This window comes from Drosophila tropicalis, unplaced genomic scaffold (genome assembly GCF_018151085.1).
Source record: "Drosophila tropicalis isolate 14030-0801.00 unplaced genomic scaffold, ASM1815108v1 contig_4, whole genome shotgun sequence".
Lineage (NCBI taxonomy): Eukaryota > Metazoa > Arthropoda > Insecta > Diptera > Drosophilidae > Drosophila > Drosophila tropicalis.
Genome location: NW_027172862.1, coordinates 3,337,558 through 3,357,797, shown reverse-complemented (window position 1 = coordinate 3,357,797; position 20,240 = coordinate 3,337,558). Strand labels below are relative to the sequence as shown.

At 37.4% G+C, this 20,240-nt stretch overlaps 2 protein-coding genes across 7 annotated transcripts in view; one reads left to right on the top strand and one right to left on the bottom strand.

The window, feature by feature from the left end:
* Evi5 (ecotropic viral integration site 5) overlaps window positions 1-20,240 on the bottom strand; it is a 31,468-nt gene that overhangs the window by 6,095 nt on the left and 5,133 nt on the right. For 3 of the 6 annotated variants that reach the window (XR_011031846.1, XM_068285157.1, XM_068285159.1), the window contains exons 2-8: window positions 10,647-11,177; window positions 9,537-10,572; window positions 9,353-9,467; window positions 9,094-9,111; window positions 8,147-8,814; window positions 7,962-8,079; window positions 7,805-7,903 (exon numbers count right to left, since the gene is read on the bottom strand). Coding sequence is in view for 3 of the 6 variants with exons in the window: in XM_068285157.1 (XP_068141258.1) it covers window positions 7,805-7,903; window positions 7,962-8,079; window positions 8,147-8,814; window positions 9,094-9,111; window positions 9,353-9,467; window positions 9,537-10,572; window positions 10,647-10,866 (2,274 nt within the window). In the remaining 3 variants the exon portion in view is untranslated. Of the gene's footprint in view, window positions 1-829; window positions 1,138-7,804; window positions 7,904-7,961; window positions 8,080-8,146; window positions 8,815-9,093; window positions 9,112-9,352; window positions 9,468-9,536; window positions 10,573-10,646; window positions 11,178-20,240 lie in introns of all 6 variants that reach the window. The other 3 variants (XR_011031847.1, XR_011031848.1, XM_068285160.1) reach the window with 3 other exon arrangements.
* On the top strand, window positions 15,485-18,141 carry Sk1 (Sphingosine kinase 1). The gene has a single exon (XM_068285097.1). It carries the CDS (start codon window positions 15,914-15,916, stop codon window positions 17,981-17,983), a length of 2,070 nt encoding a protein of 689 aa, XP_068141198.1. The 5' UTR covers window positions 15,485-15,913; the 3' UTR covers window positions 17,984-18,141.

The window sequence follows — 20,240 nt, the reverse complement described above, 5'->3', positions numbered from 1 at the left end:
ATCAACCTCTATTTTTTGTATGTCAAAAATATCTTCTAATGTACTCAAGTCATTCACCTGAAGATTAACCTTGACCATTATCATTAAATGTAGATCGACCTTTGCCTTGAAAACTGTTACTCAAACGAGCGATTATATATTTGTTTGAATTGCATCATAAATCATCATTTGAATGATTGAAATTTCTAAATCGACATCGAATGCTCATAAACTCATTTCATGCCATGATGATCTTCAAACAAACGAAGTAAACTGTTCCCAGTGGTTTGTGTCTTTGCTAATCTAAGAGCTTTGCTCCATCTACATGGCAAGTGTTTACGAATCTAATCGTAAATTACCATTATAAATTAAATGTATACTAATGTTTTAAACTAAAGCTCAAACTATTATAAGACTATCTAACAATTGGATATAGATTATAAAATTAATATTCTCTTTTACTGAAAATGGATCAAAAACATATGTAAACTAAACCAAATGCAGAGACGGCGGTAATTTAATGGAAATTTGAAAATTGAATCTATTCGGAAATTATCAAAGATATATGTATGTATATGAGTTAAAAGCTTAAGAAATTCATGCAATTTAGATTAAGATTAGGTTAATGGTAAATAGTGATCGACAGATCACAGGGGTGAGGGATCAGCACAGGCAGACAAAATACATAATGCAGCAAACAATAGTTGGAATATAGTTTCTAAATTGATTGATTATTGATTACTGATTAGAATAAATAACAAGTACCTCCTACTAACTACAACATTGCACAAAGTTTGAATTAAACAATTAGAAATGTTTATTATTTGTTTGGCAGTTGAGATATAGAGACCTGATTCGCTTGCCTAATATCGTATAGTTTTTGTCATGTATATAATTTGAGATTAGAAAGATTTAGAGATGATAACTGAGTGTCGATTTGATTTGGCTTGATGAGAATTGTGTTTTTCATTTTCCTTTTTTTTTTTTTTTTTTTGTTTGTTTATTTGCCTCTACATTTTGTTTTGTTGATCGAATATTGTTGTATAGCGTTTAATTTAGTTTCTGTTTTTATTTTTTGTGGGTGTGTTTTTTCTTTTTAATAGTTTAGCTTATCCATTTCCACGGCTCAGTGTCGGGGCTGGTTATTGGAGTGGGATACTATTTTCGTATATTTTTTGTGTTTTTTTTTTATTTCGTTGGTTTGTTTTGGTCATATTGATGGTGAGAGAAAGAAATTTAAATGAGAAACGACAACAATAGATTATTATAATCTGAATCAAATTAGATGAAATGATAAATATATATTTGAGTATGTTTGTTTGAGTGGTGGTTTACCCAACGAAAAATAGCAATTAAAATACAATTAGCATAAATAATAATAGACAATAAACTTAAATCTCAAGTGTTTTATATATATATAGCGAAGGAGAGAGAAAGAATCGATTCTCCTAGCGATGATGGGTACCCAAAAAGCGTGTTAAGGGTCCGTCGTGAATATTTACACGGTTGCACGGTTAATAGGGTTTAGTAGGTATGTGTGAGAGTGTGTGTGCTTCAGTGTATGCATTATGTACACAAAGTCGGATTGTCGATATACAAATAAGTACGTATAAATGTCGAACTTTGGAGATATCACGTGATAAATCAAGGATTATTAACTTGTAAAGAAAAATCTGTTTATTTTTGGGAATAATCAAAAGTATTCATATATGTCTTCTTTCTGTTCTTTATGTAAATATTACAGAATTAACTGGTATCTTTATGTAAGTCATTTCAAACATTATTATAAGTGACGATTCGCATATCTCTTTGAGACAAATGTGGGATTGGTGCCCACAAGAATTAGAATAGTTGTTATATTAAGTAGATTATTTATTAAATTAGGTAATTAATAACGGAACAATAGGTTTTGACAAATTATGTATTGACTCATTTTACACACACGTCGTTCGTCGTTCGTCGTTTTTTCTAGACTCCTCGTTTTCAACTCTGCCTTGCCACATCGTCTTCTCTTTCCTTGCCACCTCGTCGATCAGCTGCTTCGGGAGTAGCCCTGGCCTTACAGCGTTACCATACCATCCCCACAGATCGGCCATCCTTAATTGCATTTGCCCCAAATGCGTCGTCGTCGTCCTCAAAGTCGTCATCATCGGCTTTGGATTCATCTTCATTTTCGTCTTCTTCGGCCTTGGAGTCATCTGTATCGTCTTTAGAGGTGTCATCATTAAATTCGTGGTTTTCAACATCGTCTTCATGGTAGTCATTCTTAGTTTTCAGCATCGTCGTCATCATCGTCGTAACCATCATTCTAATTATCATCGTTGTAGTCATCGTTATCATCATCTTTGGAATAGTCATCATTATAATCGTCATCATCGGAGTAGTCATCTTTATTATCATCATTATCGTCTTTATCATTGTAGTTATCATCGTAATCATCATCATTGTAGTTATCATCGTAATCATCATCATTGTAGTTATCATCGTAATCATCATCATTGGAATTGTCATCATTATCCTCATCGTTGTCCTTTCATAAGTTTTCTTAGTTATCAGCCACATCTTCGTCATCGTCTACATAAGGGATCCATTTCTTCATATATTCGGCGCAAGTAGTCGTATTTTTCGGACCATCTACAAAGTGTGCATCTTTAGTGACATCATAAGTATCCTTTGATTTGACTTTAGTTACTCGATAAGGACCTAAATACTTTGGCTTTAACTTCAGTCCACCTCCGAATTGAGTACGTTTAATTGCAACAATGTCGCCTTCTTTATAAATTGATGCATGTTTTCGTCGTAGATTATAAGTGTTCTTGTTTTCCTCTTGTAGATTTATGATTTGCTGCTTCGCATGCTTCCTTAGGTCATCTCTTTTTTCGTTAAACATAGCTATCATTTCCTCATCAATAATTTGCTTCAATTGAATATCAAACTTCGTACGCATTTTGACTCCAACTAATAACTCGAACGGAGTAATATTTGTGCTTCTACAGTGAGTTGAATTTATTGTTTGCTGAACTCTACCAACAAACTTGTACCATTTGCTCGGGTCATCAACAGAAAGTTTGGATAAAACAGATATAATAATAGCATTAAGTCTCTCTACTTGTCCATTTGCTCTAGGCAGTCCGGTAGTAACAGCATGATGAAGGATGTTCTCTGAACGGCAATACTCCTTAAAGTCTTCTGATGTGAAAGCAGATCCTCTATCTGTAATAATCTGGACTGGGTTTCCAAATGTGAGACTTTGTGCTTGCAATCTCGATATAACTTCTTGGGCGGATGTCGTCTTAGTCGAATATAACCAGCAGTATTTGGTGAATGCATCTATAACAGCTAGGATGTGTTTGTATCTCTTATCAGTAGATTCAAGCGGACCCAAAAAATCAATGTGGAATGTTTGCAGTGGTTCTTCTTCCTTAGGCAATGGATTTAACAGTCCCTCCTTTTTTCCTTGTTTGCGGTTTGAGATAATACACGGGATGCAGCACCTAATATGTCGTTCGACTTTGGCCTCAAGTTTCGGTATATAATATTCTTTCGCAATTATGTCTTTCGTCTTCCTAACCGAAAAATGTCCTCTCGCATGAGCTTCTTTAATAAGATCACGTTGAAATGATGTTGGTACAACTATTAGTTCGACGTCGTTCACCAGCTTACATAAGAGACCGGCTTTCATAAAGTAATCATTGTGTGATGCTTTTTCAGATAGAATATCGATAATTGCTTTTATCTCGTCGTCTTGTTCTTGAAGATACTTTAGTTTGCTGATTGCGCTTCCCTCGGTGATTAACATTACTGGATTTCGGCTTAAGGCGTCAGCATGCCGAATACGTGTTCCTTCTCTATGCTCCACCTCGAAGTCAAATTCTTGCAGCATTAGTATCCATCGGGCCACTCGTGTGCCAACGTCTCGTTTTTCCATGGTTTTGGTGAAAGCATTGCAGTCGCTTACGAGTTTGAAGCGGATGCCAAGTAAGTAGACTCGGAATTTGTTGAGAGCTTCAATAACGGCTAGTATCTCCAGTTCGTAGCTTGAAAACTTCCTTTGTGCGTCCGTTGTGATCCTGCTCATATAATATACGGGGTGTAGTTGTCCATCTTCAGGTGAGACTTGTAAAAGTACTGCTCCAAACCCGTCGATCGAAGCATCGGTGTGGAGCTCCGTCTCATGGTTAAAGTTAAAGATTTTTAATACGGGCTTCTCTGTGATCAATATTTTTAACCTGTTGAATGATTCGATTTCAAAATCATTAAAGTGGAATTTAGCATTTTGTTTTAGTAGATTCGTCAGAGGCTTAGCTATTAATCCAAAATTTTTAATAAATTTTCTAAAGTATCCAACCAATCCTAGGAAACTTTGAAGTTGTTTCTGGTTTGAGGGCTGGGGAAATTTAGTTACAGCTTTGGTTTTCTCTTCAGAAATACATATCTTTTGGTCTTCGATTTCGTGCCCTAAAAACTCGACTCTTCTCTTTAAAAAACTGCATTTTTTTAGGTTGATCATCAGGCCGTAATTTTCACACTGTTTGAGGACTTCTTTGAGATTTGATATGGCCTCGTCTTCATCTTTAGCTGGAATAATGATGTCATCTACATATGGAATCGCGATATTTTTACGAGTCAGCTCTCGAAATATAGCATTGATGTGTCTTTGAAAAACACTAGGAGAATTTGCTAGTCCAAATGGTACCTTCAGAAACTGGTATTGCCCGTTGTGGGTTACAAAAGATGTATATTTTCGGCTTTTTCCTCGACATCAACATGGAAGAATCCATTTTTCAGGTCAATAGTGCTGAATATCTTCGCACTTACCAATCTGTCCAGTTGGTCTTCGATTAAGGGTAAAGGAAAATGGTCTCGTAATATTATCTTGTTAATCCTTCTATAGTCGATACATAGTCTTGGAGAACCATCTCGTTTTTTTACCAGGACTACGGGGCTACTGTACTCTGACTCAGAGTGCTCGACTATACCTTCTTTTAACCATTCATCAACTTGTTGGTCTACTACGGAACGTTCGTTATAACCGATTCTACGCGGACGAGAGTAGATTGGGGTATCGTCATTAACCACGATTCGCATTTTTACGTTTGTCGACTTTGCGTTTACGGGTTTATAGTTTTTTATCAGTTCGCGTACTTCATACTTTGCGGAATTGCTTGCATTAGTTTCGATATTTAAATCAATCTCGTTAACATTTGATGCATTTATTTTCATCAACACCGAAATTTCTGTTTCAAGCTCGATACTGTCACTCTTTCTTACAATTATCCCGTCACGATTTATTTTTACTTCTGCAATTTTACAAAATTCTTCGCCTAAGAGCAAGTCTTCATCAAGAAATTGTTTTTCGATTACTAGAAATACTGATTTGAATTCTTGACCGTCAATTACGAATAGTTTTTCGATTGAACCCATGGCTTTGACCGCGTCGCCATTACCGAACCCGATTAAAAATTTGTTGCACGCACATAGCTTTGACTGTTTTATTCTTTTATAAATTTTTTCGGACATAAGATTGTATTTACTTCCAGTGTCAATAAAAGCATTCATCTTTAAACCGTCGATTGTTATCTCTTTATACATACGTGAGGTTGATGTGTTTAGTTTTCGTGTATTACTCACTTCGCGTTTTTCCGATTTCTTGGGACAATCTTTGCCAATATGGCCAAACATGTTGCATTCAAAACACTTTTTACCTTTGTTTTTATCGTCACAGTCAGCGGCTGTATGACCTTTAAGACCACAATTGAAACATTTGATTTCTTTATTTACACTTCGAACTTGCTTTGGCTGCGAATTGCGATCACTTTTCTGGAATTGTTTATTAAAATTTAGTACATTCTTATTCTCACTCTTAGATTTCTCCCGCATTATTTCGTAGCATTTCAATTTGTCTTTAAAGTCTTTTATGTTGTTAGCTCCATACAACATTGATTTGTTCGTACCACTGTCGTCAATACCATCAATAACATACTGGATCAATGCAGACTCTTCGATATTTCCGCGCGTGGATAACTCTTTCATCAGCAAAAAATATTCTTGTAAATTCTCGTTCTTTCTAATTTTCCGATCTGCCATCATCTTATGCAATTGGGCACTGTTTGTCGTCGATTTAAATTCATCAAGTAGCGCCTTTTTTAATTTTAACCAGTTAGAAATACCTCGTTCGCTCGCAACAAAAAGTTTTGCTAATCCTTTTAATGACCGTTTTGCGAATATAAACATTTGTAAATCATTCCAATACATTAGTTTTGCAAGATCTTCGAATTCATTAATCCACACTTCAATGGAAAGGGTATCTTCACCATTAAACGATCTAATCGAGTCTTCGACATCATGAAAATTTAAAGCAAATCTTGGAACACTTTGAATCGGAACGTTTTGAATTGAAACACTGGCTACTGAAGGGTTGTTTTTGTTTTTTTCTTCTTGTGCATCATTATCGTCAACGTCATTATTATCATCTTCTTCGTTTTCGCTTTCGTCAGAGACTTCGTCATTCGCGGCATTAAAATCAGCATCACGCAGTAAATTTCCCTTTTGCAAATTACAAAATATAAAGTTGGGCAGGTCGCTCTCATTATGGTGTAAATGTAGCATATTACATATTACAGCTAAGTCATTATCAGAAAGTTCATCGGCAATATATGACATTTTAATTGCATACTCTTTATCTGTTCTTTCGTAGTTGTAACCTTGAAATTCGCGTAACCGTTTTCTGTTATTTCTGTCTCCATCCCTTTCGAATACATATTTGTGAAGCAATGCAATGTTCTGTCTCTTTTCCGTACGCAGTTTTTCATTTACAGCACCGAAGTCTGCGAGCTTTGCCATGTTCACTTTTGTATGTCTGTATTGGTAGCGTCACTCTTATATGTGTGTGTATTTTACTTCACAATTTGTCGAAGTGTTACACGTTTGACAAATTCTTGGAACTGCGTTAAAACACTTTTGTTTTTTGTCTTTCAGATCTCACTTTAATTAATTTTCTTTAATTAATACTTTTACATAAATTTGTCCATCTTATTCGTCGTTTTAGCACTTCTTACTATTTTTTCACATCATTTAGCTTAAGACTTCATACATTTGTGTGATTTATTTAATTAGGTGCGTCGTAATTTTTTCCTTCGATTAATTTAGTTGAGTCGTCATTATTTTTTTTTTTTTTTTTTTTTTTTTTTCGATTCCGTTAGGTAAAGCCGTCATACATATATTTCTTCGAGTAAGTTCGGTTGAGACTTCATATTTTTCTTCGTTTAGGTTCGGTTGAGCCGTCACATTTTTCTTCATTTAAGTTAGGTTGAGCCCCCCATATTTGTGGGATTGGTGCCCACAAGAATTAGAATAGTTGTTATATTAAGTAGATTATTTATTAAATTAGGTAATTAATAACGGAACAATAGGTTTTGACAAATTATGTATTGACTCATTTTACACACACGTCGTTCGTCGTTCGTCGTTTTTTCTAGACTCCTCGTTTTCAACTCTGCCTTGCCACATCGTCTTCTCTTTCCTTGCCACCTCGTCGATCAGCTGCTTCGGGAGTAGCCCTGGCCTTACAGCGTTACCATACCATCCCCACACAAATAATATAATAAAAGTCTCCAAAGTTTTATTTCTATTTATATCTCAACAATCCTTCATTTTAGAATGTAATATTAAACAATAAACCATAACAAATCAAATCATCCAAAAGAAAGGAAACAAAAAACTTAAAAAATTAAAGAAAATTATAATCCACCAGTTGGGAGGAAGAACAAAAGCTGGATCAATGACAATACAAAAACAAAAAAACTTGTTAAAAGTTAAAACTCACCTCCGCCTTCATATCGGCCAGCCTGTCCTGCAGGTCACGTACCTTATCCGATTCATCCAAATTGGCACGTAGTTCGCCTTCGGCCAACATTTCCGAGTTCTAAATGCGAAAAAGTCATTAACATAACTGAATGAAAAGCGAGATGATGACGACTCACCTTTGTCTCCAGTCGTGATATTTCCTGTTTCAGTTCAGCGACTGTTTGACTCTGTTCGGTGAATTTAATTTTCACATTCATCAGTTCATCTTTCATGCGAGATTCCAGATCTGAGTATCTAAAGAGGGGGAGGAAAGGTGGGTGAGTTAAAGTCAATTGAATGAAAGATTAATATTGTTGCTCACCTGTGTTGTTGTTCGCGAGCTTTGTTGGCCAACTCCTTTTCGCGAGTCACCGCCATTTCGAGCTCCTCCTTCAGTTTCTTGTGCTCCTCATCTTGACGCCTCAATTGATTTGTTGAGACCTGCACTTGGGTCTCTAGCTCCATCACCTTGAGTCGCAACTCCTTGAGTTCGGTTAGCGTCTCCATTTCTCGAATTCGTGTCGTCATGAGTTCCTCCTCAAGTTTCTGGGTATGCTCATTCGATTTCGAGCTATCAAAGAAGTTGGTCAGCAGTTTTTTCGGCGTCGAATCAACGGCCGCTGTGCTACGTTCGTTCTCGTTACGCTGATTTTCGGCCAACTGACGTTGCCATTGTGTACTCAGCTCTTGCACACGCTGCTTGAGATCCTTTAGGGATAGGGAGGCTTCTGCTTCTCGCAATTTACTTGCAATCAGCTCGTCTTGCAGATGGGCCACCGAATTATCTGGGGTTGTTTCTCGTAGTGTCTTCTTATCCTCCTCAAGCTCTTCGATTTTCGATTTTAGATTTCGTATCTGATCCTCGCTCTCGGCAAGCGATTGACGCACCTTGACCAACTCCTCCAGCAGGCAAGAGACCATTTCATCTCGTTGCTTTAAGGCCTCCTCTTTCATGCACAGCTCATCGATTGACGATTGGCGAGAGTTATTCTAGGAGATGAGCATAAATAAATTGTTATTAAAAATGTTTAACAATCAATACTTTCTAGACATGCTATTACAAAGAAGAGGAAGGATCTAGTTGTTAATACTATTATAAAGAGTAAAGGATAACAAAAAACATTTAATACCAGCTTAAAGGCTTTAAATCTTTAATAACTAAGATCAGATAGATAGAGAGCATGCAAGAAGTGAAAGAGATAGAGGAAGGAACTAACTAAAATAACAATTTGGTGGCTTAATATTTAAAGCCACTCGCAAAATACTTACGCTGTCAATGGAAACGTTCTGTTTATGCGTTTTATGTGTGTGTGTGTGTATATAGGGTGTTTTAAATATGTATTTTAATAAAGAGTAAAGCGTTTTTGTGTTTTTGTGTTTAACGCACCACAACCATAAGAAATAAAAGATGGAAAAGATTTAAGAAATATATATAATTGGATTAGCAATGGATTTATCTTTTATTCTGTTCTCGTTTCGAGTTTAGTCACAAAGAGACAAAGTAGTAGTCGGAGTAGTGGGTACTTACATTCTCCTGCAGACGCAAGCTCAGGCCACGAACCTCCTCATTGGCGTTTTCCAATTGATGTGATACTTCCAAATAAGAGCGCCGCAGTTGCATCAGCTCAGTTTGAATGGCATAGCTGAAAAGGTGAAAAAAGAAAATTTCAAATGCATTTCCAGTATATTGTAAGGGCGACAATGTTGGTTACCTAGTTTCTTCCTCCTCAGCGCGGGACACTTGGCCACGTACCAGACGATCGGCCAACTCTGCACTTTCCGCTTCGAGCAGCTCATTGCGTTGCTTTAGAAGGCAATTCTCGCGACGCAATCGCCGCAATTCGACCATTTCCTCTTGCTCCTTTTTGCGTAAGTCTTGATACTCTTTCTCCATTTTCTTCATGCGCTTCGTATTGATCTTGAGGGAATAGGATAGATTAAAGAAGCCCTCTGGATCGGCCTCAACACGGCCGGGTAACTCTTTCTGGAAGAATTTGAGCATGGCCTCCATATCGAGGCACAGCAGGGTTTCCTTGCCAGTAAGTAACAAGGCCAATGCCACTTTGAAAATGAACTCCATGCCCTCGCTAAGAAAGACATCCATGATGCGGCAACTAAGGTTCACATTTAATGTGGTCGTATAGAGGGTCAGGAACCAGCTGGAAGCATACATGGTCGTCTGGAAGCCCTGCTGCTGGAAATGTATGTGCATATCGGGTATTTGCTCTTGCACCAAATTCTCCAGCTGATACATGCACAGCCCCAGCTCGGACATCGATGGCTTGAACATGTGACGCATACGGTGTTGCTGCATAATCTGTACCAGCACGGCGAATGCTTCCTCCTCGGGCATTTGCATCAGTAGTAGACCCACAATGAAACCCGAGCCCTGACAATAGCCCACTTCGCGATCATGCAACGAATACGCTTTGATCACATTGAAGAGAGCCTCCTGACCAGGTCCGTCCTTCTCCTTGAAGAAATCAACCTCGGGATAGGTGCGGGCGATGTCACGCCTTATGACCTTCTCGCAGGCCGATGTAGCCTTGATGTACTCGGCATATTGCTTCTTATCGGCATCGGCAGCCGCACTCAGCTGTTGCCAAACGATTGCGCGAAAATGATGGGGAATGCCGCGTCGGACTAGTTCGCGTACGCAGGGATTTTTACGCTTTAGAGCGCCTTCCCAGTCATTTAATATGGTGGCCCATTGGGTCCAGATGTCCTCTTCGGCTACAGAGTTGCCACCTAGTTGAAAGGGGGTGAGAAAAAGAGAATAAGATAAAACCACTCGATACTCGTTACTTTTTTAAAACACTTACTCGATGTCAAGCTTATTTGACTCGTATCGGAATTCTTGCGACTGTGCGTTGAATGTAACGAATTCAGACTCTTGGCATCGCTCTCAATGAGCTTATTGGCCGCCTCCAGCTTAGCTAGTAAATCCATTTCAGAAGTGGGCAGATTCTCTTCACCTGGAACGCCCTTAACTTCCATTTTTGTGTTACTCTCCGGTGTTGAAGCAGTTGTGATCAGTGTCATTGCTGACAAACGATCTCACCTGGCAATTATATTTTTCTCACTCTCTCCCTCTCTCTCTTCTTCTCGACGGCGTTCTCGTTACTTGACTCTTTCTTTCTCTTTTTCGCCGGTTTACTGGCTAGTGTTTTGTTGTTATTGCTGTTGTTGTTGTACTCGCTGATAATGGAATGTGTTTGGAGTTGTTGGTCTTGGTTTTAATTTTGCTAATTGGTCTTAACACCGCCACATGCCTGAATGCCGCAAATTTTGATGTTGCTGCCTCAGCATAACACTGCGTCTTAGATGTTCATTTTCTTAGTTAATGCAACACGCTGCAAAAGAAAACCAAAGATTTGAATTAGGACGACTAGACATTTATGATGATAACGATATCGACGAAGACAACTTAAGCCCAGTTACTGTAACTTCACAGACTGATTAACTGTGTTCCATTTCCCGTTCACTGATACTGAACTCACAACTTGTACTTCCACAATTTGTTTGTTCACTTTCCGCATAATAGGAAAGTATTGTATGTCTGTGTCTGTGCCACATGGTTAAGTCAATAAGAGTGAATGAGAGTAGGTAGGTAAGTACACCCAGTTGCCGGTGTGTGTGTGTGTGTGTGTCTCTGTGTGTGAGTTCTGTTGTTTGCCCGCCTGGTTCTAGTGTGGTTCTCGGTTATTATTTGTTATTCGTGCGCCCTACTAAAATTCATGGATAAAAGCGAAAACAAAAGCCCCAACGGCTTAACATTAACTGCTGTTCTTGTTCTTTCACAGCGAATTCAACCTGTCAATGTATACATGTAGACATACATATATAGTTAATACCCCCCCCAAACAAAACAAAGATAATGGCCTCTTTTTCTCTTTCATCAATAATTCATCAAAATTACTTATCAATATCAGAATCATTCAGAAATGGTGTCAAGGCATTTCAATTGTCTAAGGACGCGTCTAGCAAAAAGGCGGTCAATCGAAATGAGCGGATTCAAGGATACAAAACCAGTAAGTTGGTCAATTGACCAATCATTTAGGGGTCACTTAAAATTGCCAGACCTCAAGAACATTTTTAAACTAATTATTTCATAAAGTATTCCAAGATTTGTTATTTTTCTAAAAATTACAGTGTTTAAAGTTGCCACAGCAGATTTCCAGACAAGGAACCAAATTATTTCTAAGATGGAAATGTAAAAAGGATTTTACTTTTCAGAGATCTGGCTCCAAATAATGGACTTAAAATATTTATCGCAAGTAGAAAGGTTCAAAACTTAAGAGAGCCTTAAATAACATTACAATATATTTAAAAATCTCGAATTTTTTTTAATTGGGAAATTAATTTGGGTTAAAAAGTTTCATTCCCAAAAATTTCAAAAAATCGACAATCGATTAAAACCTCGATTAGCTTGTTAAGTATTATACTAATTCTACTAGTTTCGATAATACAATCTAACTAAAATATATACGATTTCCACTTGCCACCGTGAAGATATTGCAATCGATTGAAAACCCACGAGATTTAGCTGGTTAATCGATTGAGCCGTTTCTCAGAAATCTCCGTTTTTCGGCTTCGATTATCAGATAAACGTTTCAATCGATGCAAAATTTGTTCAGACGACGAAAATTGACTTAACGTGGTGTTTAAGCAGTTAACGCTTTCATAATTATTATAAGACCCAGAAACCTCAATTTTAAAAAACTCGTTTGATTGACACAATTACTAGTGATCGAACAAAATGACAAGAAATTCGGACTTCTCCCCTCTCTGGCCAAATGACAAAAAAAACAGGAGCACAAAAAAGTTGACCATGTACATACGCCCAATGTTAGCTATATTATCAATTAGACAACTGCCTGTCTAATCTATCTACTACTTGTCTGAGACAAAGAGAGAGAGTGTGAGAGCGAGAGAGAAAGCTTTGCGTCTCTGTCACTCATGCTGTCTACTCACTATCAATATATATTGCAAGCTAATTTTTTTGATACGTATGAGAGAGCGAGATCTCCTTAATATTTAATTAATTTGGCTCAAAAAGGTAACGAGAGTTGTTTGATAAGTTTCAAACAGAAGGAAGAAAGAGTAGGTCAGGAAAATTACTTTTGCAAAACGAAAATGCAAAATGCGCCGCCCGCCATGCCACTTGAGTGGCTCTTGTACGTATACGCATTGTCGGCGATAAATGAGGAGGGCCAAATGTTCTTCACCTTAACTAAGCACCACTAAAGGCTAATGAGTCGAGATAAGTAGGTACCCACACATACACATGCACACATGTACATACATATGTACACATGTTCCTAACCAACTAAATATCATTAGAATGCGTGTAAAACATTTGACTCATCATCATTTAATGTGACTCAAAGACAAAACAAATACGCATTTATGTACAACTAATTGTTAGTAATAATATATTGACGTTGACCGATATAAATATATATATATATGTATATGTATACCTACAAATTTCAATTTATATTAATAATTTTAAACATTGTCACCAGCTTGTTTAATCAGTCTTTTCGCAATTCACTTTTTAATGAAAAATTCAATCGAAAAGTTTGCTTATCACATCAATATGCTTGGGGGTAGGGTAAAAATAAAAGTCACAAAAAAACAAAAAACCGAACAAAAAAAAGAATAATAATAATAACCGACGAAAACAATTTCGGATAACCATCATCAGCCATCCATAGTGAGCCGTTTACACCTACATAATTTCGACGAATCTATTCCGACTGACATGGCATTGTATGATTCACGAAAATCCCATGTACAGACGGATAGACATCGTCGCATACGTAGGAAACCCAAATCTGAACCACCCATCCATGATGGATGACCTGTCGTCGGTTTGTACCTAGGACCCGCTATCCATTAATAAATGAACCCATGAATGAAGACGAAAAGAGAGAGACAGGGAAAGACACATAAGCTTGATGGAAAGAGAAAGCACTAAGTAAATTGAGTTGCAGATTTATGTTAAGTTGTCGTAATACCCTGTCAATGGGTCGTTTATTTGTAATGAGTCTTGAAAAATATATAAATTCTAATCTGTTTTGATGTGTAAAGCGTTTTGAAAATTTTATTTGTTTAAGTTTTGAAATTAGAAAGTTTAATAAGTTAATAACGATTTCAAAGCGAAATAAGCACTGACATTTTAGTTGGAAACAAAACAGCAAAAGAATATTGCAATATCAATTAATTTGGAATCAAAAACGAATACAGGCCTCATTGTTAAAGAAATTGTTTTCAAATAAGGTGTACTCTACAATTGAATATTCTAAAGTTATAGCACTTTTTAATCCGTCGAATGTTTTCTATATTACGAAATGATCTTATTATTCTATATGTACATACGAAATAAGTGGTAACTGGTCTCACCAATATTGGAGTACAATGCACCAAGTGAAACAACTGTTTTAAATTTATACGACCAAATGTGTCTGTATTAAATTATTTTGCTCACCCTTACACGGCGCCACCACCCAACGACGAACTCCGCCCTTTTGGCCCACCTAATAAAAGACGTTTAAATACGCATAACTTGGATATTTTCAGTCCGATTTTAATACAATTCATAGATATTACAATACAAAATCAATATGCCAACTGCGATATTTTCAATCTTGGTGAATTTATTTATTTACTTATTTAATTTTAGGATGCGAAAGTGGGCGTGCCAAAAAATTGAAATAAACTCCATCTTAGTACATACCACACGAGTCTATATACTAAATTTGGTGGGTCTAGCATTTATAGTATCCGCTATCTAGTTGCTCACACGGACGGACAGACGCACGAATCGACTCGACTGTTGATGGTGATCAAAAATATATACATATATGTATGTACTTCCTGCTTGTTACATACCTACATTTTAACGATTTTAATATTATTTCTTTTTGACAGCCTTTTATATAAAATAACGAAAAATTTATTTTCTCCCAATTTTTGAAAGTAAAATATTATTATTTGGAATTTTTATTTTTATAATATGAAAAATATAATCCTAATTATTCAAAACTAAATTTAAAATACTAAAATATTTAAAAAGGTTAAAACCTTAAAATGTATTTCCTAAGTTTATCAAGTTGTTAGATCAATTAATTTGATATATGTATATATATATGTATATTTGCTCTCTCCATGTATTTCATATGTATATTTTGCTAACATTAGGCTCTCTACACGGGATATCAATTTGCGCAACATTTCATCCGTGACGATTATTCCCAGGTATACCCCTTTGGACTACTATGCTACAGTTTCAGTTCAAAGTCAAATGTAAGTATGTATGTATGTATGTATGTGTGCAGGTGTACCCCCCTATATTAATAATATATATGTACATATGTATATGTATCAAAAAAAAATTTGCAAAATCAAGGAAAATTTTTGAAAATGAACTTAACAAGTCAAAGAGCTAACGAAATAGACCACCGACCAAACGACCGACAAAGATATGAAGAGCCTGACTATAATATATCATCGATACGATACGTGTTGATTAGATTTCGACACTAACACACGATTGTGCTTTTGCCGTCGGTGTAAGTGCATATGTGTGGGTGTGGGTGTGTGTGTGTATCAGCCAGTCAAATCTCGATTGAAAATAAGGTTAGTTCACTTTAGCTGGTCGCTCGTCTCAGTACGAAATGTCGAGTCAAGCGAGTCGCATGCAATACAATTAACTGCAATAAAAGTAAATAAATAACCATAACGAACAACAATAACAAAGGAGAGAAGACCCCCAGCCAAAGAAAGAAAGAAGACACAAAAAAAAAAAAGGGAAGAAAAAAACAAACAAATACATACAAAAAAAGCACTGCGGACCGTGGGCGCCCATTAAAACTTGTTTTAGCTTTTTTTTTTTTGTTTTATTTTGTTTTGTTTGAATTTATTAAATATTTGGATTGCACACCAACAAGTTAAAAAAATAAAAAAGTAACACATCAAAGAGAAAGACAAGGTCGTGGAAAATTTGCAAACGAGAAACGAAAACTAGTTCGAATTCGAAGTCGAATTAGTGTGTGTGCTTTGTGTGTTTGTTTGTTCGTTCGTTATGACGGCCAGTACAACAAGTAGCAATCAGGCAACAGGTAAAGCTACAGTCACAACTGTTTTGCCCCAACCAATTGGCAAGGATATGGAATCAACACAGGCACAGTCACAGTCACAGGATCAACCTTCGCAGGAGCTTAGCGAAATCTTCTTTGTGGAAAATAATCGACGCAAACAAAGCATACGCATCCAGGTGAAACTATGTCCGGAAGGTGTCTATTTGCGTCGCCAGACCGAACAGGATGATCACATTAATGAACAGTTGATTCGTATTGATGATATTATCGGCTCCCGATATGGTTCACGTCTGAAGAAACGAGCCCGCGGCGGTTTAAGCTCGTGCAAGAATCCCAACGCCAATGTCCCCGAACCGGAGGATGAGCAGCACCAGCCACAAGCGGGGGGAACGGGCAAGGATAACAGCGCCTTTTTGTACATCTACGCGTACCTGAAGAAGGAAAAGCCATTGCGTCGTGTTCAGACATTACGCATTTTGCGTTTTCGCTCAAGCAATGACTTTGCCGAAAATTTGCGCACAGCCGAACTTTGGCATCACACAATACGTCAGCATAAATTGCAACGGAGTGGGAATAGTGGAGAGAAACAGCTGCTAATCTTGCTTAATCCAAAGTCGGGATCGGGCAAGGGACGCGAACTGTTTCAGAAACAGGTGGCACCACTGTTGCGCGAAGCGGAGGCTCAATACGACTTGCAGATCACAACACATCCGAATTATGCTCAGGAATTTGTGAGGACCAACAAAAATCTGCTCGAACGCTATTCCGGCATTGTGGTTGCCTCCGGCGATGGCCTCTTCTATGAGGTGCTCAATGGTCTAATGGAGCGCATGGACTGGCGGCGAGTGTGTCGCGAATTGCCATTGGGCATAATACCCTGCGGCTCTGGAAATGGTCTGGCCAAGAGTGTGGCTCATCATTGCAACGAGCCGTACGAACCAAAGCCCATTTTGCATGCTACTCTAACCTGTGTGGCCGGCAAGTCTACGCCCATGGATGTGGTTCGTGTGGAATTGTCACGGCGGGACAAGCATTACGTGATGTATTCGTTTTTGTCGGTCGGCTGGGGCTTGATTGCTGATATCGATATCGAAAGCGAACGCTTGCGTTCGATTGGTGCCCAACGGTTTACATTGTGGGCCATCAGACGATTAATCACATTGAGAAGTTACAAGGGCAAACTATATTACAAATTGGCCAAAACAGAGGGAAAGTCAACTGAAACTAAATCATCAACTGAAGCAGATCCACCAGCACCAAGCACACAAAACGTCGAGCTACGAGGGGAAACATCGTCGCCGATAACGCAACAACAAATCGATGAATCCAATCGATTAGGATCGCAACGTCTCTCGCTGCCCATTAATTCGCCCGAATTTAAGGATATCCCCGATGATGATGATGCTGCTACTGCTGCTGATAATGAAACGATCGCCAGGAAAGCCGATGACGATGAGTTTTCCGATGTCATGTCCTTAAACCGATCAATTTATCGTCAGCATGCCGATAGTTGGCATTCGGCAGTATCACGACGAACTGCCTACTACTCGGTGGGAGGACAAAGTACTCGCTCGAATCGCAGCCGTTTGAGTGTGGCCCAAAAGATCGAAGATGCCAATGCGGAGTTCGCTGAACTAGTGCCCACTGGCACGATGCCGGGACTACAGTTGCCTCTACCTTCAGCAGATGGCTGGATATCAGAGGATGGGGATTTCGTAATGGTTCATGCCGCATACACCACACATTTGGCATCCGATTGCTTCTTTGCCCCCGACTCACGACTCAACGATGGCCTAATCTATTTGGTCATTATACGGGCGGGGGTCGGTCGACCGCAGTTACTTAATTTTCTGCTCAGCATGAACAGTGGCACTCATTTACCCGAGACCAATGATGATCCCTATATACAGGTGGTGGCTGTGGAAGCTTTTCGCATTGAACCGAGTGGCAAACAGGGCATTCTTACGGTCGATGGTGAGCGTGTGGACTATGGACCCATTCAGGCTGAGGTATTTCCGGGCATGATCAAGGTTATGACCACAAATGGCGAATAAATCGAATCCCACCAGAACCCTAATCAGTTAAGGTTAAGAATTTAATTCTTTTTGTTTGCCTATCGTTAATTATTATATATTTTAAGACCACACACACACACACACACACACACGGATTCACAAACACAAAATAAAAAGCTGTTTTTACCTCACACTCACTCTTACGTCTGAAGCGATTTTAACTGATTGCGATTACGATAATAATTTCGATAGAGTTTCTCAAAGGTAATCACTAGGCCACCATCCATTCGTCAGCCAGCCGGCCAGAACGACTTGGCAATTTACAGCCCATCCGGTTGCAAGCTGCCTGATCTTTATCAGCCGAAACGTTAGCTATATATATAACATGTATACTGAAAGTATCAGCTGGTGCTGGGGCCTTTGGACGATGTCCACAAGTGGAATTCATAAATGTCTTAGCTAACTAGTTAAGTAAAAGCGGATTACTTAAGAAAACCCTATGACAAAAGTAGGAATAGGAATGGAAATGGGAGTGGAGCTTTCCATACTTGAATATACATATTTATATATGTACATGTGTGTAGATAAATACATGTAGTATTTGTTCGTTCATATTATGCTGAAATCCAGGCATAATAAAAGATTATCATTGATAGTGAAATATATTTACAATCTTGGCAAGCAAAGGCAACAGTTATAAATCGATAAAAGCCAAGGCTAAATTAAATATAACCAACAAACTAAAGTTGCATCAGAGATCAATTTGAATGCTGTAGATTTTAAAAGTTCTCTTCTCTTCTATCTATGAACGATTTAAACTGCTTATTTATTTGTACGAAAATTCAAAATATTTATATCTGTTTTCATATAGTGTTTAGTTCATTGCGAAAGGCTCGTTTGTAATTATCTATTTCATTTAATTATTTATGGCTTGAATTAGTGTCCGAGTTTTTTTAATGTACTCGAGATTTAACTGCCTTATTGAACATTACTTTTTAATCTATAAAAATTTTGTTGCTATGAGCTACAAGTACATAAGAAAAACCTTAAGTTAAGTGTAAGTTTGCTCAACTTGGGCGGTAATTTAAAGGCCACTTGAACCTTCAAACAATTATTCCCTCCATAAAGTGGATAACAAATTCACATCTGTTAAAATTAACAGCCGCTTTACAGAGCTCTGGAATGTAAATTGCGAAAAAAAAAATTTACTAATTGCCTACTTTTAGGCTTAATGGGCTGCATAAATAAATACATATTGAATTCTTAGGAGTAACAAAAACACAATTTAAAACATGAAAACCAGCGACGACTACTTTTCTAGGTATACAAAAAGGAAGATTAATATTCTTCTACGAATATCAAATTGTCTTATATGTAAAACTTAAGTTTTAATTGCTTTTGCTTGTTGGCCCTAAATCGTTTTCACCTGCAAAATGCATGTATTCTTTTAATTAAACTTTGCCAATACTTGTGGCTATACTAAAGAAATACTCCACAGAACACAAGCAAAATTGTTTAGTTTTTGATGACCTTACCTTGAGGTTTTTTTTTTTTCAAAATCAACTTTTTTTGTTTTGTTTTTCATACAAAAGGTTGCCAACAATATTTCGCTACAGCACTAAATCAGCTGTCTTTAATATAAAATAACTTTCATATTTAATACATAGTGGAAAACATTGGATTCTTTTTCCCATAGTGCAAAGAATTTTGATTTGGTTGAACAGAAATTAAGCAAATGTCAAATGAATCTTCAGAAACAACACTCGTATATTTTTGTGTCTACAAGTGCAGATACTTTTTACACAAACACATACACACACCTGCAGTTTGTGCATATGTATATGTATATGTAAGTTGCATGCACATAGATAAAATCCAAGAGTATGCACTATTTCCAGTCTGATTCATTCATAAAAGGTTTTTCTAGCTAGCCCCGCACGCTATTTATATACATACAAAACCATTTTACCCATTAAACTACAACTAAGTTGGCCATATTAGACAAAGCTAATTTTGATACATAAGATACATATAATCACATAATAATGAAACGCTTCTTATACAAAGTCCAAGAGTTTTATGAGGAACAATGTGTAACCACTTAAATATGAAAAAGTATTAGAATTTTCTTTTTTCATTGCCCAGGTTTTGCTCTTCTCTCAAAGACTCAAAAATTACGTGGTATCAAAAAAGGTAAAGCAAACTAAACTGGGGTTGGATGGATGGCTGGATGGCAGGTTGGTTGTTTGGTTGGTTGGTTAGTTGCCTAATGGTTTCATTACAAACACACTGGCAA

What these genes read in the sequence shown, in the direction of transcription:
- Sk1 (XM_068285097.1), top strand. Translation starts at nt 15,914, where the DNA reads ATGACGGCCAGTACAACAAGTAGCAATCAGGCAACAGGTAAAGCTACA.